This window comes from Canis lupus, chromosome 17 (assembly GCF_003254725.2).
Source record: "Canis lupus dingo isolate Sandy chromosome 17, ASM325472v2, whole genome shotgun sequence".
NCBI classification, from domain to species: domain Eukaryota; kingdom Metazoa; phylum Chordata; class Mammalia; order Carnivora; family Canidae; genus Canis; species Canis lupus.
The window spans coordinates 63,304,786-63,330,263 of NC_064259.1; the positions used below are offsets into that span (position 1 = coordinate 63,304,786).

General features: G+C 43.1%; 1 protein-coding gene and 1 long non-coding RNA gene across 3 annotated transcripts; one reads left to right on the top strand and one right to left on the bottom strand.

Annotated features, from left to right (window-relative positions):
* Window positions 1-6,667: 6,667 nt before the first annotated feature.
* Window positions 6,668-8,053, bottom strand: LOC112664948 (E3 ISG15--protein ligase HERC5-like). The gene is given in 1 exon segment (XM_035700703.2): window positions 6,668-8,053. A coding segment is annotated over 1 exon segment (1,272 nt). The 5' UTR covers window positions 8,007-8,053; the 3' UTR covers window positions 6,668-6,734.
* A 2,961-nt stretch (window positions 8,054-11,014) lies between these two features.
* LOC112665025 (uncharacterized) lies at window positions 11,015-24,595 on the top strand. 2 transcript variants are annotated; one of them, XR_007403253.1, is made up of 7 exons: window positions 11,015-11,297; window positions 13,986-14,103; window positions 15,975-16,121; window positions 18,861-18,941; window positions 21,282-21,348; window positions 23,539-23,736; window positions 24,504-24,595. It is a non-coding gene; the product is annotated as an uncharacterized LOC112665025 (long non-coding RNA). The 2 variants fall into 2 exon arrangements; XR_007403254.1 differs by lacking the exons at window positions 11,015-11,297; window positions 13,986-14,103; window positions 15,975-16,121 and adding an exon at window positions 16,587-16,701.
* The last annotated feature ends 883 nt before the right edge of the window (window positions 24,596-25,478 follow it).

Genomic DNA, 25,478 nt, shown 5'->3' on the forward strand with positions numbered 1-25,478 from the left:
ATGGTATTGTACGTAACAGATACTGATGGCAGACAAACAAACCCCAGAAAGCTCTGCCAATTTAACTAGGAGATTGTGGCACAGTAAACTGACCACTGACCCCACTGAAAAAATTTTCAATGATTTTTAAAACATATTAATTAATTCATCAATTGATCATGTTTAAGAGAATGATTTTAAGAGTGTGTTGAATCTGTTGAAACCAAAAATAACAGGTAACTTGCTTACTATCAGGACAATCTCCCAAATAATAAGCTATTAAACGCATTTTAACATACAATAATTGTGCATAGAATAACAAAGCAATTAATTAACATTTAATGTAATTCATAGTAAATTAGATAGTGAGACTTATTAAATGTCAATTAGCCATATTAACCACTGACACCAAAGTTATTCAACATGCTAATGCTAATTAATTTCTTATTTCTTTCAAGCTTAATGACAACAAAAATGTGCCTTACATATTTAGAGATTCTTAAAGTCACCAGCCTGGCAACAATGAGGATGGCTGTCTGCGTGGAAGTTTGGGAAAAGAGATTGGAGAACGGTACAAGGGGTTGTATTCTGGGGGGTCCCAGGGACCCGTGAGGGAATAGGAGGGTTATGAAGAGAAAGGGGCAGAGACTGAAAATGCCTTGATGAGTAGCTTTCTGCTAGGGCAAAGCCCACTCTCCATGGGGCCCTCTGAGAGCTCCCATGAAATAATAAGCACAGGGCCATGCTCTAGAGATGCAAAAGAGCGTGGCACTGTCCCCACCTCCAAAGGCTTACGGAATAGCTCAGCAGTGAGGAAAGTGCTAGGGTAGAGAAAGGCATGAGGTCGGTATAGGCACATGGAAAAGACAGTAAATCCAGTCAGCATAGGGTCACGCCAAGGTGATGATGCACACATTCAGATAAGAAGAATGGGTAGGCATCAAGCTGACCAACTAAACGTCTTTTAGGCAGAAGAAACAGCTTGTAGCATAGCCTGCATGGGAAAGCCAGCAAGTGGTGTGATGGAGAGTGTGGAGGGAGGAGGAGGAAGAGAGGGTTGGATATTGAGAGGAGAGAATGCAGAGGTGAGCAGGGAATAGATTATCAAAGGGCCTCGAAAGTCTTGGTAAAGGGTGGGACACCGCTTGGTAAGGGTCTTGGTAAGGGGTGGGGCACACATATGTTCGTGTGCCTTCACCAAAGTGACTGAGGGCCCCCAACTCAGTTCTGGATTCTGGACTGACAGTTGTAGTTGGTTGGCAGGATTTGGCCGTCAGCACAATGAGTAGAGGGATTCTTCCAGAATTTGTGGCCCTTCTTCATGTAAGGAAATGGTCTTCAGGAGGCCCATCTGTTAGAGGTGTCTTGGATGACCAAAACACGCTCATAGGAAAGGTGTAGGAAAAGACTAGGGCACACTGTATGAGAACAACACACGAACTTTGATGTAAGTCTTGGATCTTCTATTTACAGACTGTGACACTGGGCCAATTTCTTAAGCTCTTCCTTATCTGTAAAATAGGAGACTGGGCAAGGCTATTAACTGAGCAAGATTAGATGTATGTAAGTGCCAGGCCTGTGGCAGTAATACACCAGTAGCTGTTAGTTTTCTGCTCCATAACCCTCTAACATTCAGAAATCACACGATGTAAACATCAATAGTTATCTACATTCGTAACAGGAAAACTGTACAATCGCATCTTCAAATAGTTGAAGACAATAATTCTTCATGACAGGCTCTCCAGATCCTTACTATGCTGAGTGTCTTCTTCTGAATAATTTCTAGATGGTAATTGCTCCTTCCAAAATAGTCTTGGCTGGAACTGGACCAAGGTCTGGATGGAATCTGAGCAGCCCAGAGCACAGCTGGGCTGTCACAGCCTATGTTCCAGGTCCCATAAACCTTCTGAACAGCTACATCTGACTGGAGGTTCACACAGACTTTGGTCAAGTTTAACAGTCTCCCTCACCGTCCCTCCCCCACCTCCACATCTTGCTCATTTAACCTACCAAACTGCCAGGTCTTGGGGAGAGGCTCAATCTTGTTTAGTCCTGGCTACAGCTCAACACCATCACACAGTATTGGGATCTGATGTAAATGTGGTCAATGTGGTGTAGTGCAAAGAGAATCTGCCTTGGAATCAGTTGGATCTGGGTTCAAAGAACGTCGACTTTGAAATCCACTGGGAATGAAACCACAGGCAATTCAGGTAACATCTCTGAACCTTAGCTTTGCCGTCTGTAAAATAACAGTAGGGTTGTTGTGAGAATGAAAAGGTTCTGGATGGAAAATGTCTGGCACAAGTAGGCATTTGAGAAGTCTTTATCTTTCTCTGTACTCTGCCCTGGGCTCTGGGATACAAAGATAAGCGAAACAGGCCTGATTTTTAAAATGTACACAGTGATAGAAGAAGAAGAGAATTGTGGGTTTGACATATAAGTTCTCAGCATCTGATGAACAAATGAATATTTCTTCCATCAATTCAGATATACCAAATCTTATACTTACACAATTAATTTTGAAGAAATCTCAAAGCGGGACATTACTATTTATCTGGTTAAATTGATCTAATTGTTTTTAACCATTGTTCCAGCCCATTAGAATATTTTTAGAGCCTTTATTCTATCACAAAATATATTATATATTGTACTCAGCTTTGTGTCACTTGAAGGTCTGGTGTCTCATCTCATGTATTGACAAACATGATGCCCAGGATGGCATAGAGACACCTGTGAGACACCTGTGGCAGCCCACTAGTGACTTCCCTCCAGGGTGTTCCTCTGTGCCTAGGATATCTAGGCATTGAAAAAGCTCCTGAAATAAAACTCTACAGATGCTGACAGAAGTCACTTGGGTGGGGGGCGGGGGGGGGGCAGCCTGGTGTGGGGCCAAGCAGCCATAACTCCTTTGAAGCAGTGACAGCTCTTAGTCAGCATCCTGGTTAAACCATGAGTCAAAGGGGCCAAACATGTGACACTCCATCCCCATCAACTTGCAGAGCACTCTGAATTCTTCTTCCTCTTCTGATCTACCTGCTACACTCCTTCCAGAGGGATCCATGATTTAATTGGCTGTAATATTTACCTGTTTAAAACCCTTCTGGGGTGAGTTGCTTGAAACATGAACTCCAAGCTCCTGAGCACAGTACAAAGTCCCTCCTCCATGGTTTAGCTCTTGTGTATTTCTTGGCCCTTTCTCCTGACACCCCATTCTTCATAATCCAAGCTTTAAATATTTTTTTAAATTTTATTTATTTATGATAGTCACAGAGAGAGACAGAGAGAGAGAGAGGCAGAGACATAGGCAGAGGGAGAAGCAGGCTCCATGCAGGGAGCCTGACGTGGGATTCGACCCTGGGTCTCCAGGATCGCGCCCTGGGCCAAAGGCAGGCGCTAAACCGCTGCGCCACCCAGGGATCCCGATCCAAGCTTTAAATATCCTTAATTAGTCCTACTCACCAGCATATATCTCAATATTCCACCGCCGTACTTTTGCTCACACCATTCTTTGTGTAGGGGATACCTTCCCCTCTTCCTGCCCCCTCTGCCTTGTCTATGCTTCTCGATCTTCCAGATCAGAGATCAGCTCCTTTGTCCTACAGCCTGCATCCAGGACTGATTAGGGGGCCCTTCTGGGCTCTCCTAGACTCCTAAGCATAATCTATTACCGAATCACTTAGTACAGAGACGCTGATCATTTGTCCAACTAGACTCATGGCACCTTGAGTGGAAAGATCAAATATTGGTTATCAGAGAATTGCCAGCCGTATCTGAGGACCTGATATATGGTCAACATGCAATAAAAGATCATTAAAGCAGTGTGTGTGTGTGTGTGTGTGTGTGTGTGTGTGTGTGTATTCTCAGAGCATTTCTACTAAGTCCTAATGACTTCCCTAAGAGTTAGAATAGAGAGCATTTTTAGGTAGAAACTGAGGCTAGGTCTGTCAGGTGGGATTTGAGTCTAACTTGACTTATCAGCCCATAACTTCTACCAATAGCAGCAGAGCCTTCATGTGTCTATAACATCTAGACCAAATATATTTGTGGCCCTGGCTTTCCTCGGAAAACTCAGGCATTGTTTTGTAGAGAGAAGTCGAATTTATCCCAGGATATAAACGACAAATCACTGAGCTTATCTCTGGCAAGGGTGTTCCCACCCCAATGGAGTGTTCCTGGTGACCCTCTGCTTGATTCTACTGGAACACATCGTTATTGGTAAGATTTCAAACATTCCAGCAACTGGCACAAGAAGGACCAATGAGAAATGACTGAGAGAAATTCTGGGTAGTCTCAAGGCACTGGTCACATGCTAGGTCTCAAGGTCAGGAACACATTGGAGGACTGACAAGGGGGGTGTAAAGGATGAACAGGCTGAAGGAGAGAACCCTCATATATGGCCTTTGAGAGCAGAATCAAAGGTTACACCTGCCACCTGACAGGCTTACAGAGAAGCTGGGCTACAGACGCAAACTCACACCTGTTCGATCTAGCATGTACCTCCATCTCTTAAGGATACTGAGCATAAATAACTGTCCCTCTCTGGAACGACGGTGCCAGAAATCTCTCATGCTGACAGAATATTTATGAGGTGGCTTCTTGGATCTTCAAGGCAGACTTTGAGCTCAAGTTCTTTCCCATGGCAGAACTTTTGATTATGGCCTGGGGCTACATCCAGCTTTGTCACTGGAGGCAGCTGTAGTCCTTTTCGTCCCCTGGTTTCCTGTCAACAAGGAACAGGAGGCCGCCTGGGGGCAGCTGGCCATCATCTTCTTGTAGGAAGCAGAGTTCAGGGCCTGTGGACCCCCAGCCAAGAAAGTGCAAATGCTCAGCTTTGTTTGGAGGGTGCCCAGCAGAAATGGAGTCTGCAAGAGAGCTAGGCAAAGAGAACACAGGACAAAGCCATGTATGGATGATCCAAAACCAAGGGAATGATATGGGACATTACGTATCTTCAGGCTGGCACAGGCTCCTCAGAGACTGGCTCTAAGGTGAAGACAGATTGTGGAGAAAAGCTTCCCTGCCCTCCATCTCTGCTCCCCATATCCATGAACTTAGTGGTTGCCCAACTCTCTGGTCTCCTATGAAGTGAGTCATCTTCAGGTGTCATAATTCAGGTGTTAATCTGCTGAATTTGTCCCAGCAGGAGGCATTGCTGGGAACTTAAAAGATACGCCAGCAGCACACAGGGAGGCAGCTGGAGTGGGAGCTTCCCATAGTCAGCCTTCGGCCTTGCTCCCCACCCTCTGAGCTAACTGTCAGAGACTATGCCCTCCCTGTATACCTGTTCCCCCCTGTCTTGGCTCAGCCCTTTATGGCTGCCTTCCTCTCCTGGCTCCTGCCACCACCCCCAAAACCTGAAAATGGATGGGGGCTTCCTGGTCAGAACCCGGAGAGCTCCAAGCCCAGCCAGCTTCTTTATAAGGTCAACTGCTTCTGCTTCTGGGTTGGCATTCCTACTTCATGGGGTTCCTAGACTGTGCCTTTGCTACCTCCTGCCCCTGCTTATCAAGGCACAGGGTGAGGGTTTCCTTTGTTCCCCACTCCTAGTTAGAAGGGGCCCATGGGGCCCAGGAAGCAGTGGCATTTCACAGTTAAGGAAAGAATCTTCCATCTTGTTTGTGTTTATTCATTCCCTCTCTCTCACTATTTACTGCCTCACTCTGCCTTTGTTTCCCTGATAAGCATGGTTCACAACCTCTAGATTCTTCCAGTCATAGGCTGAGTGTGAAATGTACTGATATGGTTTTGGAAGGGATGGGAAGATGTGGAGGGTACAGTCATGGCTTGACCTGTTGAAACACTCCCCAGGGACCTGACAAATGGGTGAGTGACCCTGATTCCTTCTTAAGGGCCCCTCCCTTAAGTTCACATAATCCCAAAGCAAAGCATGTGGCACCTCCTAAGTTGGGAACACATGTGTGGATATAGAAAGATGTTAAGGAGAGGGAAGGAAAAGTGGTAGTGAGACAAGGATTTCCAGGACGCAGTGGGTCTAACTGAAAATGCCTTTGGGCGAGTGGAGGAATGAGAAGGAATGTTGGGGGATCCCTGGGTGGCGCAGCGGTTTGGCGCCTGTCTTTGGCTCAGGGCACGATCCTGGAGACCCAGGATCGAATCCCACGTCAGGCTCCCGGTGCATGGAGCCTGCTTCTCCCTCTGCTTGTGTCTCTGCCTCTCTCTCTCTCTCTCTCTGTGTGACTATCATAAATAAATAAATAAAAAAATTAAAAAAAAAAAAAAAGAGAAGGAATGTTGGTGGGCAGGGGGCAACGGAGACCTGAGCCCTTGGGATGCTATTACTGGTCCTGGTCTTGCCTAATATTTATTGGCCCCCCTCAGCTGGGGCTCCAGAGCCTAAGACATAGAGAGAGAGAGAGAGAGAGGCAGAGACCACAAGAGGAGGGAGAAGCAGGCTCCATGCCGGGAGCCCGACATGGAACTTGATCCCGGGACCCCAGGATCGTGCCCTGGGCCAAAGGCAGGCGCTAAACCACTGAGCCACCCAGGGATCCCCCCTACTGTTACCTTCTGATAAACAGTGCAGTCTTTCTCATCTAGTTTGTGATATAATTGATAACCTACTGGTTTCAGGTGTGCAACCTAATGATTTGATGTATGTATAACAAAATGGTTAGACAACAAATTAACAATCATTACCATAATGTCTTTTCTTTTTTTTACACTAATCTTTGCGTTCTTACTTTTATTTTTGAAAAGATTCCCGAAAAGAGGTAAAGGATGTGTGTGAAGCAGGATCAGCCAAAGCCTCTGCTGTTGTTGATGGCTACCTGAAGGGCTTCTTCCACTCTTTCCATCGTAGGATATTTAGGAAGGTAGAGGACACTAATACAGGTCTGTGCTCTTATGGGATCTTTTTCATTCACATTTTCAGGACAGCAGAATGTTATTTTCATGTTCTTTAAGCCTTTAACTTGAATTCTGTCAGTTCCTGTAAGAAACACAAGGAACTTTTTCTTTTCCTCCAAAGTCAACTTGTGTAAAGCCTTCCAAAACATCACTATGGTGGGATGTTAATTACCATATCCTTCTTCATAATGTGCATTCTTTTCAAATGTTTCCCAGTCATAATCTGTATTTCCAATAACCACATCCTTTAGTTCTTCGGGATGGAAAAATTCAATAATATCCTTGTCACACACTTTGTAAAATCCTCTTTGAAATTCCTCATAAACTGCCTTCACAGAGATGTTGAAGATGTAATTCACATACTTAGAAACATAGTCTCTCTTGTTGGTCTGGTCAACAATGATGCCACTTCCATTAGGGATTAAGTCTACATCATTTTTGTCCCAGTGCACATTAAAATAGATTAAAAATACTTCTCCAAAGTCATCACCTTCATCATCCAGAAGTGTCTGCAAACTCTTTCCCAAAACAGGACTAAGTTCTTTTAAGTCTTCCAGTGATGGAGTCCGGTCCAAAAGTTTCTTAAACAGGGCAAGTGGGAAAGGGATGTTGGCAACATTGAAATTGATTAAGGAAAATCCACACAGAACACCAAAGAAGAAGTATCTCTTCTCAAATTTAGGTGTGACGGGAAACCACATGTAGGAAGCATCCTCAGGGTATGTGAACATCCCATATTCTGGCCGGGTCATCTCCTCAAACACACAGTGGAAAAACTCTACCTTGACTCCTCCAGAGTCATGTCCAATTTCTTCACTAAATGATACCATTAACTCCCTCCTTAGATCTTCATTCTCAAATTGATTTAGGTGATTCAAAACATCCTCAATCAAGTGACTCCTTCTGACTGTTAGATTAAAAGTGGGCAGCAAAGCTAATTCGGACCCTCCTTGTTCCATAATTCCAGCCAACCGCATGCAAGCTCTAAATTTCTTCTCCTGTATTTTTAAAAGTGAATCTGCATACAGTAGTTTGATTTTTGACAGAATATTAAAGATAAATGTAAAATGACTGAATATGACAGGATACTGAGTGCCAACTGAAGTGTCCATACTTACGGAGTTAAACTTTCCAAGAGGATCTTCTATATGCATCCCCATAAAAATCAAGCCAGTGCGTAAGCTCGTTTACTTTGAAAGTATTTTCAGGCAGTTGACACTTAGCCTGGTTTACCCTATACAGCTTTTTTATTTTTATTTTTATTTTTTTTAATTTTTTTTTCCCTATACAACTTTTTCAGTATTTCTAAGAGAGCCTTAACATGATAATTGTTCTCAGAGCTTTCAGTCCAGTCATGCAGCTGAGCAGTGACGGCTCTTTTAAACATCTGGACCGGCCTGATGAATGCAGCTTCCTGCAGAGAGGCCCAGTACTCCTCCAGAACCCCTAAAGATTGGTCACTCATTGCACAAATAGCCTCTGCAAACGGAACCACCAGGTTCTCCCAGTTGTTACGTTCGGGTAAATCCTTACACATGCTCACCACCCAGTATCTCCCATAATCCTCACAAGGACCACTGAGGAAGGCACCATTGTGCCTACTGGCTGAGGGCTCAGCTCAAGAGGGGAGGAATGGAGGTGGTCTTAAGAAATAGGGTGATGATAACAAGCCTCCCACCTGTGTGCACACTTTGAGGTTCACAAGGCACTTTCATATCTTCTTCTTTCATACTCATGACCACTGTGGGAGACAGGAAAGGAGTGGCCATGCTCCTTTTACAGACCTCACATGCTTTTCTCAAATGCCCACTGTTGGATGCAGGGGAGGAGTTGCTTCTCTCTGGATCTGTGGTTTAGAGGGTGTTCTCCGCAGAGTAGACAGGGTAAACCCTATAGCAGAGAATCAGAGAGTGCAGGGCCTGAAACCTCAGACTGCTGCTGGGGCCTCATGTCCCCAAGAAGCCTGGGAACTTGAAGGAGTTCGTGTATTGAAACGAAGGTGTGGAAATAGAGCCCTCACATCCCTTCTAGCAGCGACGGCCTGAGATCCTGAGCAGACCTAGAAGATAAAGTGCTTCACCAGAGGAACCTTGGCTGGTAGTGGCTGTGGGAGGACGTGAGTGACAGCCTTTGGAACTTGGTACAATATTTCTCCCACTGTGCCATGCTGTTCCCTGAATGGTTGGGGGTCATTTTACCGGACAAGGCCTCATGTCCTTTGGATAGTGATTTTTTTTATCTTTATAGGGCCAGCTTTAGTTACTCTGCTCTTTCCTTTATTCCTTCTTCTCCTTATCTGCTGCAACTGCCTCCATAGGCATACAGAGTCCTGGTGATGATCCAGCTGGCCTCAAGCCCTTTCTAGGCTGCCCCAGCAGGCATCCTTCCCAGGCAGGCTGTGGGGCCCTGGTCCTGAGAGAACTCACAGATGCTGGCACTGTGACCCAGGGCCAACCCATGGACAGCCCCAGTCAATACTGGAATCCGAGTGTGGGTCTTAAAGAAGGACTCGCTTCTGCCAGCCCTGCCTCCCCCCCTCCACTGCTAGTAAGCCTCACGACTGGAGCTTTCAGGGTCTTACAGATGCACATTCACTATGGTCAGAGATTTCTAAAGGATTTTCTTGCTTTGTGTTTGTTTCTGCTTATCATTACTGGGTTTTAAGACTCCAGATGTCTTCAGGGCTCAACCCTTGATTGTAAGTGGGAGCAAAGTAAAAATGAGCCCAAGTACTTGGGGAGGACAGGTGGCAATTAAAGATTAAGATGAGTAAATGGGGAAAACAGACACCATACCCTCTTGCCAGGACAAAATTAAACATCTGCCTTGCCAGATGACTCTTGCGGTGTCCCAGAGAAGAGGGAGCAGAGCAGGCCGGAGAGGGGATGCTTTGTTATTAATAGTACTTTTCTAATGGTTTCCAGTGAATTCTCAGGGCTTTTCAGGAAGGCAATCTACAAATTGTGATAATCACATTCTTGCTTTTCAATAGTTACTACTTTTATCTACCTTGGTAAAATTTTTAACCTTTCAGTGACTGTTTCCGTATCTGTAGAATGGGCATGATAATGGTACACCCCAAATGGTACCAACAACCAAAGGGCTATTATGTGAATTAAGTGAAAACCCAAGAAGCACTGGAAGCAGTGCCTGGAGTATACTGAGTGTGCAATAAAATTTTAGTTATTTTTGTTATTATTCGGACATCATGTCTTATTTAATCAGGTAGGGCTATCCAAGCAGCAATAAATAATAGTGGAACTTTCACTTTGTTTCTGAAACAAACAGGGGCTCCATCTAATCAATCAACTATTATGTTGACTATTAGCATGAGTAAATCTATTACTGGATCTCCCTTGGGTCTGTCTTCCATCCTCTGGAGCACATGTGACTAACCAAGGCCTCCTGTGTCCTCACCACCTCTTGCTCATATGGACTAGTCAGCATGATGTCATTCACGTAATGGATCGATGTGATGTTCTGTGGGATGACCAGATGTTTCAGTTCTCCTTAGACTAGATTATGACAGAAGGTAGTAGAGCAAAATAGCCGAGGGGCAAACCTGAAAATGAAATGAATGTAATCTGTTCCATGTGAGCGTGAACTGTTTTTGGTTAGGACGGAAAAGAATACATTTGTCAAGTCAGGGGGAGCACACTGTGTGCCTGAGATGCTACATTTGACATGGCAGCGGGGACTGGGACTCCCACTTGGTTGAGACTGTGGGAGTCCATAGTCACGCTCCAGAATATATCCAGTTTCTACGGGAGTCAGACTAGAGAACTACATAAAGATACGAAAGGGACTTCCAGCCCCTATTTGGCCAAAAAGGGGATAATCATAGACTTCCACTTAGTCTTTCTGTGATGTTAGCTTTTGCCCCACAGGCCAAGGACCCACTGTGGTGTTTACATCAACTGCTGGTCACACCAATCCTGATTATACATTAGAGAACAGGGAAATGACCACAGTTGGGTCCACAGACCCAGTGGACGGCTAGAAGCAGACTTTGATCAGGCCACAGTTATTACCCGGCTCCTCCGTGCCCCCACTCTTACAGGAAGCAGGAGGAAGGTGTAGGTCTGGGTGTCAATGTTAACTTGGACCTAGTGTCCGATGGTCCTCAAAATGGGTATTTATCTTTTTCCAGTGTGCAGATACGCAAGTGACGTCTGTGGATCCCTTTGGGGAGCCTTTACAGCATATACCTGCCATAGTGATTCAGGTTCCTTCGTCCTGGGGACCCAGCCATCATCAGAAGATTTCCAGATCTGAAAATAGGCTCTGCAAGGGATCATGACTTTTTATTGGAGCAACTGACCTCCTTCTCCTGATAATATATTCTTGCCTTCTTCTGACTGCATATTTTAAGCAGAGCCCTTATTGGCTGCCCATCTGTTTTGCCCTGAGGAACACCGTATTCTGTTAACCATCTCCATAATTCTCTACAGGTCAGGATCTCTTGGCTGTCACCCTGACTTTGCCAGTCATTACAGTAATTGCAACTTTCTGGCTTCTGGTAGTTAAAGGCTGTCGCCTGACTGCTATTGCTAGGATTGAGCATACTGGGAGGGCATCATCCTCATTGCCAATCAGCCAAGCTCTGTCACCATGTCTCCTACCATTAACCCTGGCCTGCAGAGAAGCCACAGCTGAACTGGAGTGATTCAGGCACCCTCTCATCAGTGCCCTCCCGATGGCCTGAGCCTCCCAAGTCACATAATCCTTAACTGGGTCTTCTGACCTCAATTCCCTAAGCCTTTTATCCTTGTCCCCATCTGCCACAGCAATTTATGCATTTCAAATTTGCTCAGCATGGGCCTTCACTTTTCTCTAAGCTTCTAAGATCCACCCTGGTAGATAGTTCGTCCATTTCCTGGAGTCCTTACAAGGGTGCTAAATTTTATTTTGTGAGAAAGTGTCCCAAAGTTAATGAATCCTGGTTTATCAAGTCCTGTGTCCTCTTGAACATGTATCCTACAAATGCAGTCCTGTGGGTACTTCCTTGGCTCATGACTGAATGCGTTAGCTAATTCTTATAGCTGCTTCAGAATGCAATCTCTTTCTTCCCCTTTTGGGTTCAGCTCTTCCCTAGTTTGTCATGCTGAGATTTGCTCCTAGTTATCAAAATGGCAGCTAGAAGGAGGTAGGGACAGCTCCTGAAGTGTTGCCCTGTTTCCTTGTATGAGAGAGGCCTCTGCAGTATCTTTCCATGTGGACCAAGTCCCAGCTCTTAATAGGGAAAGGTCTAGGGGAGGCTGCAGGACACAGTCCTCTCAGGTCTCCACCCAGATGCCCCATCCCATTTTTTAGGATCTTAGGTTTTTCTAGTAAGGGCCTTAACCTGAGCATAACAGAATCCCCTTGGCTGAGCCATTAAATCATTTCAGTGTTGAAAGCTCCATGACTCTCACTATGAGATACCAAGTTGTGTCTACTCTTCCACTGCAAGAGATAAAGGGGCCCTATCAAAAAAAAAAAGGTCCTGGTTTTCAAACTTAATTGTAAGTTGCACAGATGCGTCGTATGCTGCTCTAGGACATCAATGCAGCTTTGTATTAACCAGCCAAACCCATTGTCCTTGTATGTTTTGTTCCCCATACCCTTTAAATACTGGGATGTTCCCTCCCCCAGAATGTTTTCCCAAGTCACCACTGTAAAATTTTTATAAACAAAACCACTGACTTGTGCCAGGGACTTACCCATGGCTCAGCTACCACCCAACAGGATCCTCCCTTCCCGTGAGCAGAGAATGATCCAATCTCTGAGCCCCATCTCTGCCCCAGTTTTCTTAGGCGACTTTTGGAATCAGCTGCATCATTTGGGTGCCAAAACAGGCTGAGAAGTCCAAGAGGTTAATTGGAGGTATGCCCGTGAAAGGCAGAGACCTAAAGTCAGCAGGGAAATCCAAACCAAGATGCATAGCTGACACCATAAAACAGGGCGGGAAGGAGGCAGATTGGCTGAGAGGAGCCTGGGACTGCGCGGCCACTCCGACAGACTTGGCCAGTGCAGTGGGAGATCCAGTGCACATTGTTCCTGAAGGAGCCCCACGCTGGGCAGAAATGGCCAAGCCTGGGCACTCCCTCTGTGCTGAATGACCAGCTGCTCACTGCCCAGGGAGAGCTTGACCTTGGCTCAGACACTGCAGCAGCCTGCAGGTGCTATACCGGAAGGCTGTCGTCTGCTCTCAGGGGTGCCCCCCAGCTACCACAACTATGACTTAACAAAATCCCCAAGTCGTCTCTGTGAATATGGAAGCAGACATGTGCATAAAGATCTACAAATAGGGGCATCTGACTCTCGGCTTCAGCTCAGGTCACGATCTCAGGGTTGTGAGTTTGAGCCCCACTACTCCCCCCAAACCCCGACTGTGGGGCTCTGGCCTAGGAGGGAGTCTGCTTGAGAGTCTCTCTCTTCCTCTCCCTCTGCTTCTACCCCTGTTCTCACATGCCCCCTTTCTCTAAAATAAGATACATAAATAAAATCTTTAAAAGAAAGGATCTGCAAATATACCACCAGGTACACAACAGAAGTTACCTCTCAGGGATGGAGTAATAGTGGGAGAGATGAAGGAAACACTTTCACATTTTATTCCATATATTTCTGTCTCGATTTAATTTTTATAATAATTTATTCTCCTAATAATAACTTGTGCGATGAAAAATAAATATAAACATAACCTCTGGGGCCCTTTAAATCCTTTTTCTTAAATTCAGCTTTCACTTGTATTAACATCTCTCCTTTGCTTTTTTTAATTGGCACTTACTGGACATATCTTCACCAACCCTTTTACTTTTAATCTTTCTGAGCTGTTTTGTTTGAGGTATTTCTCTTGAGTTTAAATATTTTAAAGATTTATTTATTTATTTGAGAGGTGGGGAGGATGAGAAAAGGGAGGAAAGGGCAGAAGAAGAGAGACAAACCTGAGGTAGACTCCCTGCCTCGTGTGGAGCCTGACCCTGAGATCATGACTGGAGTGGAAACCAAGAGTCAGCAGTTTAATGACTAAGCCACCCAGGCACCCTGAGTTTAAATATTTTAAATTCAACTTGAGATGTTTTTGTCTTTTGAAAGCAATTTTTTAAATCTATGTATTTCTATTTTGGTGACATCTATCATTTTGTTTTATGCTACAGCACTTAGGCTCCTGTTTGTCCACAACAGAAATAGAACCTAACATAGAAGAAAAGGTACATATTGTCCTGACTGGGAAGATCAGGAACAGGCTTGGAGGACAAGCAGGAACTATGGAAGGTAGGACAGAGCTGAGATCATGAGGGCATGCCCCGGGGACATGCAAGGACACTGCAGCTGGACCTTTCTTACTGCCACCCCCAAACTGCCCTGTTTCTGGTCACTTTGACTGCATAGCCATTGCATGGCTGCCATTGCTGTAGAAACTTTGTGCCACTCCTCAACTTTCAGAGCCACAGATGGGAGCATCAGACTGGCTGAGCCCAAGATTCAAGGCTGGCTGATACCAGTGAGAGAGGGATCTGACACCTCAGCTTTTAACCTAGGAGCCAGAGCCCAGCCAGATGCTGAGCAGTCAGGAAAAACGAACATCCACCGTGTATGCATTAGTTGTTTATGACTTCTTTTCCTCTCTTTTGGTATTCTTTATTTTCCCCTTTGCTTTTAAAAAAAAAAAATCATCTCTGGTGTCTAAGAGCATAGGTACCACGTTGAATACTCTTATTAAATTTCTGAAAATTATCTTTTAATTTTTTTTTTTTTTACTTTTTACTTTTGCATTTCACTGAATGTTTTGAGTCAACAACAAAACTAAGTTTGGGTGCCCCCTGTTTAAGACTAAAGTTCTAACAATCTTACTCTTTCCCCCATTCATTTCACCATGCCTGCCATGGTCATCTTTATTCCTCTTGCTATCATCTCTTTGCCCTTGCATTCTGGGAGAAATTCTGGGAGTTTCTCAAATTTGTCCTTCTAATTACTGACTCTGCTTTCTACTAGGGAAAAAAATTCTTTTTACTACCTCCAAGGTATATTATATTTTCATTACTTTACTGTGTAGTGATTTCTGTTCAAAATTTCTGTTCTGTGCAAAATGTCAGATCATTTCTGGAACTTTTCCTCTGGGTCCTGTAGTATATCATTTTCAGAGATGTAGAAGCAGAGTGACTAAATGTTTGGTTGTGGCACAAATATTTGGATATGGCAATGGTAGCTTTTAATTTTCTGTCCCATTGAAAAGATCATTAAGTCTTATATAATTACAAATTAAATGTAGTCCTAAATCATTAATTTTCTTTCACAAATGGCTTAATGTACATTTGATAGTTTTATCACATTTCTAACAGAAAAATAATGGATCTACTTTTGCCTTGTCCTCCCCACCCTGCACCTGGGTCTCAGAGCTCTGCATGTGTTCACCAGCATGCCTTTATGTGTCTTCTGGATGATGTTCCTTTTTTCTTGTACCTTGGGCTCCCTATCAGACATGCACTCCTGCTCACCTTGAGCAAAGCAAGGTCTTTCAAACAGTTTATATCATCTCCACTTTGTAAGTGTATCAGACTATCAGTCTACATTCTATAACAAATAACTCCAAAATATCAGTTTAACATAATAAAAAATCATTTTTCACCCACCTCCCAGTATTGGTTTTGGGAAGTAGGGCAAAGGGCTAGTTCCCCTACTCCCATTTCATGTCTCCACCCTCCTCTATACTTTTAGGACCCTCTCTTTTCAATTGGAGGATAGAGAAAGTGCACAGAGGATTGTACTTGGGAGGTTTATATGAGCCAGTCCTGGAGGTAGCCCAATCACTGCTCATATTCCACTGACCAAAACTCAGGCATGTGGGTGCACCCAACTGTAAGGAAGGCTGTAAAATACAGTCTATCTTTGGGTCCAGGAAGAAGTGAGGAGCACCAGCAGGCTCTGCCACATGAGGCAAAGTCCCCATGTGTTGTGAGATTAAACTCAGAAAGGGTTTTTCATTCCCATTCTGCTTGTCTCTTAGAAAACAGAGATTCCCTTCAGGTCCTGCCATTCAGTCATCCATCAGGCTTCATTTTCAACGTTATTAATTTTCATCATTATCTATTTCATTTTATTTTATATTAAAGATTGGTTTATTTATTTATTTATTTATTTTACAGAGAGCAGAGGAATGAGGCAGAGGGAGAGGGAGAGGCTTAAGCAGATTCCCCACTGAAAGTGGAGCCCAACTCCGGGCTCAATCTCATGACCCCGAGATCACAACTTGAGCCAAAACCAAGAGTCAGATATTCAACTGTGCCATCCAGGTATCTCTCTGTGGGTATTTTAGTGGGCAAGTTGATAAAGACTTCATTGGGAAATGTTAGTCAGGTACAGTTTTAAACTGGAATGTTGCCTTGAATCCTTCTTGGTAGATGTTTTATTTTATGTTGTTTTGTTTTGGACCTAAATGAAGGACTATACATTTATTTCCCTTAAGGTTCATTTTGTTATGGGTAGACCATCACTTGAACCTGTAAAGAGTTCTTTGTTTCATAATACTATCCCCATGGATAACATTGGAGTTCCCTCAGGAGATTTCTATTCATATACCCAGATCATTCTTTTTTGGGCAGATGGAGGTGAGAGAGTGAGGTAGAGGGGGCTGGTCTCTCTTACATGTCTTAGTGACAGATTGACAAAAGTGTGGTAGCTCCTCCGCCTTATAACTCAGCTAGCCCCTGCCCTTTCCTGCAGAGTTCGTTTGCTTGGTGACATTGCTAAAAGACTGGGAAGAAAGAAGGAGCCCCAGACAAGGAAAGAACCATGAGAATATTGGTCACTGTGCCATTAAAGACCAGACTGCATCCCATCTCCCTCCTTCTTTCTACCCCTGGCTGCTCCAAGGTCAAGTTGTTGAGAGTATTTATTCATCTCTGCTTAGATGGGAAAGACCTGATAGGCTCTGGTTGGACAATGAGTCCTCACCTGATAGGCTCACCTGGTCCTATCAGGTCCTCACCTGATAGGTTCTGGTTGGACAATGAGTGCATTTAACTTGGAAAGCCAGGGCTAGATATGATGGCTAATTCTATGTGTCAACTTGGTTTGGCTGTGGAACCTGGATATTTAGTCAAATACTGGCTTAAAGGTTTCAGTGAAGGTACTTTCTGGATGAGATTAACACTTCAACATTAGACTGTGGGTAAAGCTGATGATCCTCCATAATGTGCTAAGTCTCATCTAATCAGTTGAAGGTCTTAAGAGGAAAAAGATTAACTTTTTCCCTAAGGAAGAAGGAATTCCATGAGCAGACTGCCTTTGGATTCTAGCTACATCAAATTCTTCTCTGGGTCTCTAGCCTGCTGGTCAACCCTGCACACTTTGGACTTCTCAGCTTCCATGATCACATGAGCCAACTCCTCAGTCTTTCTCTCTCATCTATCTATCCAACTATCATCTGTCTATCTATCTGTCATCTATCTATCTCTTATTGGTTCTGTTTCTTGGAGACAAAGATGAGTCCTGTTTTTCTTTAAATCTCCCATGGCCCAACCTTCTCCTCCTCATTTGTGTTATCACCCTGAACCTTTGTGATGTGTCAGAAATTGCAGAGTGTTTATATCCATTATATAATTTATTCTTCACAATAGTCCTATGAGATAGATATTATTATTATCCTCATTCTGCAGATAAGGAAATTGTGGTGCAGGGAGGAAAGATGATTTGCCCAAGGTCATGTAGCTACTGAGTAAAAAAATAATTTTCAAACTTGAAATGTATAACTCCAAAGCCCTCATTAAATAATCACAACACTGTAATATCTATTAGAAACCCTATTGCATAGGAATTATACAAATCAAAATTTAACATGCAGTGACCTCTAGAAGCTGAATGTCCATCAGGGTCACAGGTTTGGAAAACATCATGGACACAGAGAAGCTAATGTAGCTAAGTGTAAAGAGCAGTCTATGGAGTTGGTCAGATCTGGGGTCAAGTTCCCGCTTTATTACATTTACTGTCTGTATGAACTTGGGCAACTTTCTTAACCTCCATGTTCTCAGCTTCTTCTTTGGTAAAATGGAAACAACACTACTTACCATGATTTATTGAGGATTTATTGAGATAAAGTAAGCAAAATACATGTTTTTAGTAATCAGTGAATAACTTCTAAATAAACAAAAGCTATTTTTTTAAAAGGACAGTTGAAACATGGAAAGCAAAAGCCATAGATGGACAAAACTAAATTGCCAGGAACACAATGTCCATATCTGCTTCTGCTTTTGAGGTTTATGGTCAGTGACTCACTCAATTTGCTTGCTGCCAGATTTTCAGCAGTGCCCAGATGAGCACCAAGGCAAGAGAGAGGAAGCAGCAGTCAGACAAAGTTGTTTTGACCCTTCAAGTGGTAGTGTTCTTGGTACTATATTGTCACTTTGTCCTAGAGTCTGGCTCTAAAGTCACATTCTAGATAACCCTCTCATTGCCTCATGCTTTATAGCTTTGACTCTCAATGAAAGGAGGGGAAGAAAACATCTCTGAAAAGTCGGTGTTTCCTGTTGCTGTAAATCTTTGGGGAGACCTATAAGAAGGATGATCTAGAGGATAGATGAATGACCCCTAAAAGACCTATCTGCTGAAGGGCGATAATGTTTTTTGCACTATCAAAGACCTTACTAAAGGATTCTAAACACTTGACTTCATTAAAATCTCACCACCAATTTTACTCTATCCTGGAGCTGCTAATGAAGAAGAAGAGTCATTTGCCAACTTGAACCAATGTAAACTATCCTGGCTCCCCCTGGAGAAGATGCACGTGGCTGTGTCAGCTGGGTTGCCTTACTGAAAATCCAGTCTCATAATCAAAATCTCTGTAATTCAGTCTCAATTACTCCATGGTGTCCCACCACATCAGCCAGCTGCAAAGATAGCCCTGCATTTGGTGAATTACCCATTTCTCTCCAAAGAATCACACTAAAAGAATTTGACTCCATTTACCATATGTTGCTTTTTTCTTTTTTCCTGAGAAGTGATTTCCAAATGGTACCCACTCCTTTCTCCTGCAGCCCTGAGGACCCAGTCAGAGCCCAAAGAGGAAAACACTGGCAGAAATCTCCAGGTTTATAGATGAAAATCTTTGCACCTGAGTAAGTATCTCAGTGACCAGAATAGGGTTGGGGTGGGAATATTCACCTCATTCCCTGACCTGTGAGTAATCTATTAAGTGTCTGGAGATTTTGAACTTTGGCTGATTTCTTTGGGTTGGTGGCTCTTCCAAAAGGACAGGACCATAATTTTAGCTTTGATAGGCAGTGGTGGACATTAAGTGTATTTTTTGTTTGTTTGTTGTTGTTTTCCCAAAGGTGTTGGAGAGCAGCCAAGACTAGGGTCTTAGGAAAACCTTAAGAATTTCTTTTTCCTCTCTCAACCTGACTGGTTTCACCAAAAGGTCAGGAGTATATCAGATCTACAGCTGGATACAGCATGCTCCCCACCAACACCCCCCAGCCCCCCAAAAGCCATAGAATATATTAGGCCAAGTTTAGCTAGTAGATCTCAAGGGAAGAAGCATGCGCTAGGACTCAGAGGTACTGAGTGAGTTTCAGACCCTATCTATAAAATGGGGAAGGCTATAGTGGCCTCACAGAATTGTGAGGAAGAAATGAGATACACTTTGTGAAGTGTGCTTTGTAAATGCTAACATGCTTAACAAATACGGGTTATTTTTGGTTAAAATGAAATATTGGACCAAAGCTTTATTTGCTACACTCCTCATCATCTCTTGATCCAGGCGCTTAGGGCAAATCTCTTGGCCCTAACGTCAAATGTCAGAAAAGGTCCCCATTGTGCTCTGTGACTTGCAAAACAAATTCTTCAAGTAAAAAGGAAAAAAAAAAAAAAAAAGGAAAAAAAAGCATTCTTTTTCTGTATCCAGAGTCTGCCTGGAGAACAGTGATAAATCCAATTAGTAGATGTATAAAGCTTTTTCAGTTTAAAAATAAATTTTTAAGATTTTTTTTTACGTGTGCCTCACAACAATACTTGGAAGGTGCTTTAAGACGGTGACATGCCTATTTGATAAACAAGGAGGTAGGACTCAGAATCATGCAGCATTTAAGTGATATATCCAGGACCTGAATGCAAGTTTTCTCACCACACATCCCAGTCTTGCTGGTACTGTCCCCCAGACTATACTGAACAGAAGGGTTTGCACGAATCAGTCCCACTGTGTCAAGAGAATCACCTGGAGAGCCCATAACTAATGTTTTCCTACCCAAGAGTCACATTAAAAGGTAAACAAATTCTATTCTCAGGGAACTTACATCAAATATACAAGACTAGGTTCTATCCAACAAGGGTCTCCATAAAACTATGGTCTCAGATTATATTTGTTGTTGATGGTGATGATTATCACTGTGTTGGAAAAGGAACTGGATAAAGTTAGGGCCTTTCTGGAGGAAGTGGCCCTTCAAATTTAAGAAGAGTGGGTAAAGTGACAAATACTCTGTAACTCAGGTTGACTAAGATTCAAAGGAAGGGACTGAGAGTAGAGACAAAACAGCATGTGTTTACCTGCTCTACAGCCTATGGATTTTTCTATTCCTCTCTACGTGTAACATAAACTTGAAATAGACCCAATAACTATAAGCTAATATTTACATAATGTGCTAGTACATAATGTGCTTGCAAAGCACTTTGATTTTTTATTATTTTCCAAAATTTAATCTTCATGGCAATTTTGCCAAGTAGTATCTTCATCTGGGTTTCCAGAAATCTGAGATGAAGGTTTATGCAATACTAATTTATTAGGCCATGCAAGTGCAGGGAGCAGGAGTGAGGGAAAATGGGAGCTAACCAGGGAAAGAGTGAATACCAATATATGGCTGCATTACTGGGCTGTCCCTGCTGCATGTGACTGATTGATTTCATGGTGCAGCTCTCCGAGAAGCTACATAAATTATATCTTAGGATCGTCAATCTGGAAAGAAATGGGAGTCTATCCACTGATTCCTTTCTCCTCTAAAATTTTCCCCTTGAAGCATTATTCACCCACACTTTTGGGTTTCAAAGGTGAGGGTGCCAAGCAGGAACCTACAGCATGCTAAGTCTTGAGGACAACTAGAAAACCCTGTGACAAGAGGCAAGCTGCTCTAGGTGCAGGCATAAGTTGAGATACTGTAGGATAGCATTTACTTGAAGTCAGTAAAACCTCATGCAGAGCTGGTTATCACAGTAAGGACTGAAAGAAGAGACAGGAGATAAGACCCCAGAGGATCTGGAGTGGTACATGCAGGGTATCTGATACAATCCACCCATTGTGCTGCTCAGCTCATTCATTCCTGTCTGGCTGCCATTATACAATACAGAGCCACGCTCAGGGCCATCCCTGAAGGGGGCCATGCTGTGGCAGTGGTGTTTTTTCAGTTGGCTCCAAACTATTGTGTTGAATCATCTGTGAACTTGGCTGTTCTTTCCTCCTCCATCAGCTGTTATAAGGAAAACCCCCATGACACCACAGGTTTGAGCTGAGGAAAGGACATCTGTGCATTAGAGGTAGGTGACAAGGAACTCTGGACCACACATCCATGTGATTTATTTAGGCCTTTTGAGCCTACTTGGGCCTGATCCCTAAAAACCTAATTTCTGTTAGACAACTGATTGTTAACTGTGCTCACCCAACTTCATGACTTGGTGGATATGATGCTTTTCAGTTCATGATGGGTAATTCAGATCCCATAATTACTTGGTATTCCATGGTCAGGCATTTGGTTTCTGCTAGGACCCAGTAGCTTACCAGGGGCTATTTTTTAAATAAAGTTTCCTTGCTGCAAACTTCTGGCCTTTTTTCAGAACCTTAGGTTCAGCACTTTAATGCTTCTATTGAAGCTTGCCGACACAACCTTGTCCACATGGATAGCGGATCTGCTGAGTCATATACCCCCCTGGCAGGGAGGTTATTCTGCCACTGGGGTTGCTGCAGAGCTCTCTAGTTGCTGGCCCTATTTGAAACTGGCAGCCTGCTGAGTCATTTGAAATTTTGGTTAGAGCATTATTCCCTAGTGTAGCATATTCTATCCTAAAAGCCAAAGAAGTCTATCAACACTGTGCCTTTTTCTTAATGATAGGAGGTGCAAAAGTGCAGTAACTTGACCTTTATCTTAGAGGGAATGTCCTGATATGCCCTAAACTATTGGACTCATAAAACTTTACCAATAGGTCAGGCCTTTGAATCTTCCTGTGGTTTATCCCTTACCTTTTAGTATGCTCATGTCTTACCAGGCATCTAGAGTAGTTGCCCCTTCCTGCTCTGTGAGTCCAGATAGTAAGATATCATTAATAATGGAGCATAATACTGTTCTGTGGAATTTTATGATGATCAAGATCTCAGTGGGTTATACTGTGATGGAGAGTTAACATAGCCCTGGAGAAAGACAACTAATGCATATTGCTGTCTCCATCATATGCAGATAACTGATTTCATCCTCTTATTGATAGGGATTGAGAACTAAGTTTTTGCCAGTGCAATAGCTGCATAGCAAGTGCCAAAGGCTGTGTTAGTCTGCCTCAATAAAGACATCAGATCCAGCACAGCGACTATGACAGGAGCTGCCACTTACTTATGCACCACCATCAAAGGCCTATATTCACCTATTTTTTTCAGGGACCACCCTGGTTCATTAAATGAAGATATGATGAGCCCATTGCCCTGACAGCTTTTAAATCTTGGTTGAAGGTGTTAACCTCTGAATTTCTCTTAGACTATTCCTCTGATTACTATTTAGGTCAGTGCAGAAGGTGGGGAGTCAGTCAATTTCATAGGCTTTCACTTGGCCATTACTAGCACAATGACCCTTACTTAATAGCCAGGGAATCATTGGGAGGACTCTGCCAGCTTCTAAGTACATCTTTTTTTTTTCCCTTTTATTTTATTTTTTATTTTTTTAATAATAAATTTATTTTTTATTGGTGTTCAATTTGCCAACATACAGAATAACACCCAGTGCTCATCCCATCAAGTGCCCACCTCAGTGCCCATCACCCAGTCACCCCCACCCCCCACCCACCTCCCCTTCCACCACCCCCAGTTCGTTTCCCAGAGTTAGGAGTCTTCCATGTTCTGTCTCCCTTTCTGATATTTCCTACTTATTTTTTCTCCTTTCCCCTTTATTCCCTTTCACTATTATTTATATTCCCCAAATGAATGAGACCATACAATGTTTGTCCTTCTCCGATTGAGCTTCTAAGTACATCTTTCCAATCATACTCTTAGAGGCCAGGGATCTAGCCATAGAGTGGGTCTGCAGCCACAGGGGACCTATTGTGAGATGGACTAGAGCCAGGATTATCTTTATTACCAGGCCTCCATGAATTCTCCTTCTAATTAGGACTATAATGATATTTCAGGTGCTATGAGTCGGTGTAAGAACCCATATAGAAAAATTCTTAAGAAGTCAGAATATTTCCCTTCCCCTGGTGTACACATACCCTAGAAAAGAGCCACATGTTCTTACTGGGAAGGCTCAGAGGAATATCCGCCATATATACTTGAGCTGGCATTGAGGGTCCTTACTTTAGGAGACCCAGTCTCATTTTCAATCAGTGGGCTGTGTCTGCATACTGTCTTTGATCAAAAATTAAGTAGGGACCATGATTTTCCATTTTGGTGTCTGGATGATTGCCAGCAGTCTTCTGCTCAACAACCCTTGAACATTTTATTTTATTTTTTATTTTTTATTTTTTTAGCACATAAGTTAAGAAATACTATACAGAACTCTAGGAGCACAGCCATTGCCTGGTGGTGTGCTGCAGTCAGCTCATATCAGTTCACAAGAACAAATTGTGCATATCTCTTCCCAACCTGATGTTGAATGAAGTCAGAATGATAGCTTGAAAATGATCATTATAGGAATACTTGCACCATGGAAATTGGCAAATGTTAAGGTAAGGTTTGTCTATTTTTTTCAGAGAGCTGCTCATTAAACATTTATCAATCTTTTACCACCATTGCCAGAGATCCCTAATGTTCAAAGCACCCCGATTTCTACTCTGGCCTCACTGCCCATTACAATAATTACATCCACCATGCCTCTGATGGTTAAGTGCGGCCCCCTAGCCTTCACCTTTCCTTTATCCTATCAAATCCATTGATGCTAGGAATTGGGTTTCATAGGTTCTGTGGCAGTTCTCCCATCAGCTATTTCAGCTCACAGAGGAAAGTCACCACCATTAAATTTCTCAAAGATGCTAGTGCGTGTCTCATCTGAGTGTTCCTTACTGCCTTAGTGAAAGGGCTCTCCTCTGGGCCATCCTGGAGGACATGGTTAGGAGGTAGATTCTCAGGTTTGATAAAGTACATCCATTCATATCCCTGCTTTCTTGGTCTTTTCTTCAATATCACATGAAGGAAATTCTAAGACCTCCACCTAATTCACTGTAGATGAAGTGAAGATGAAGTGTAGATGAAGATCATTATTACGTCTGAGTCAAGAAGTCATCCCAACAGATTGTGCAGTTGGGCTCTGTCCTTTTCAGAATATAGTGAAGATCATCTAAGTCAAAAAATATTTCATATTTAGTCTATTTGCTGCCCTCCCACCAAGATCCATTTCTACACACTTTATCCTGTTTGTTGCCTGTAATTCCTTCAGCCTATAAGTGACCTCCTCCCAGACCAGAGACTGTACTTCACTGCTTGATCTGTGTTTCAGTGTGATCCTGGTGATTTCCCTGGAGGTTTGAAAGATAGCTGAAGATTTTGAAGAGAAGAGTCATCTTGCAAAGCATCATCCTTGTCTCCAGGCAAGAAGAGTTTACTCTTCCCCAGCAGTGAAATTAGAGGGCTCAAGATTCTCAGGCTTATCCACTCAAAAGCCCCCAATAGGTTTCATGACCCCTTTCTTTTCCTGCCTGAGTCTTGACTCTAATGTAAGAGAGTAGAGGTTGGACATGTATTCTTCTTGACAGTTATAGCACCAGTACAATGAGATCCTGGGCTTTATACTCAGTATCATGTGTCCTGAAGCTTTAGGAGATGAGAGTCTCCCTAAAGCTACCTTGCAGGGCCTCTAGCTTTCACATTATGCTTTGACTTGGTAATTAGCTTCCCCAATCCTATCATTTTCTTTATTGTCAAGGTTTCCAAGGTAGTGAACAAAAGCAAGGTCACTCCACCTAATTATCAATGCTCATATACCTTTTAAGTACCACAGCCATCATATTCAGTGTCTCATCCTACACATCATCTCAAAATAAAATAAAATCTTAGTGTTTTTATACCATTATAGGCTATAGGCTATCACCACCTTCCCCACTATTGGCAACAGGAGCAATTGTCATCAGATTGAGTGATCTACCTTCAAAATCCCATTCTGGGGAGTCTGCTTTCTAGGATCTGCCTTCTATTCTGGGTACCAGCTGTCTTAGCCTGGGTTAAGAAAACAGAAATTGAAAACAGGAAATAGAGACTGATGAAAAGTTTCATGTGCTTTTGCTTTGTTAGAAAGTACAATCCTAGGGAGCAGGAATGAGATCAAAGGGGTGAAGCAGGGAACAGAATGGTTACTGTGAGGCTGTGTCATCAGATCATTTATGCATTATGCCAAGCTCAGTATTTGATACATGGGAAGCTCTTGAATAAAGTTAATTCCCACCCCTTTCCAGCTGCTTTTAAATGTAACTGATTA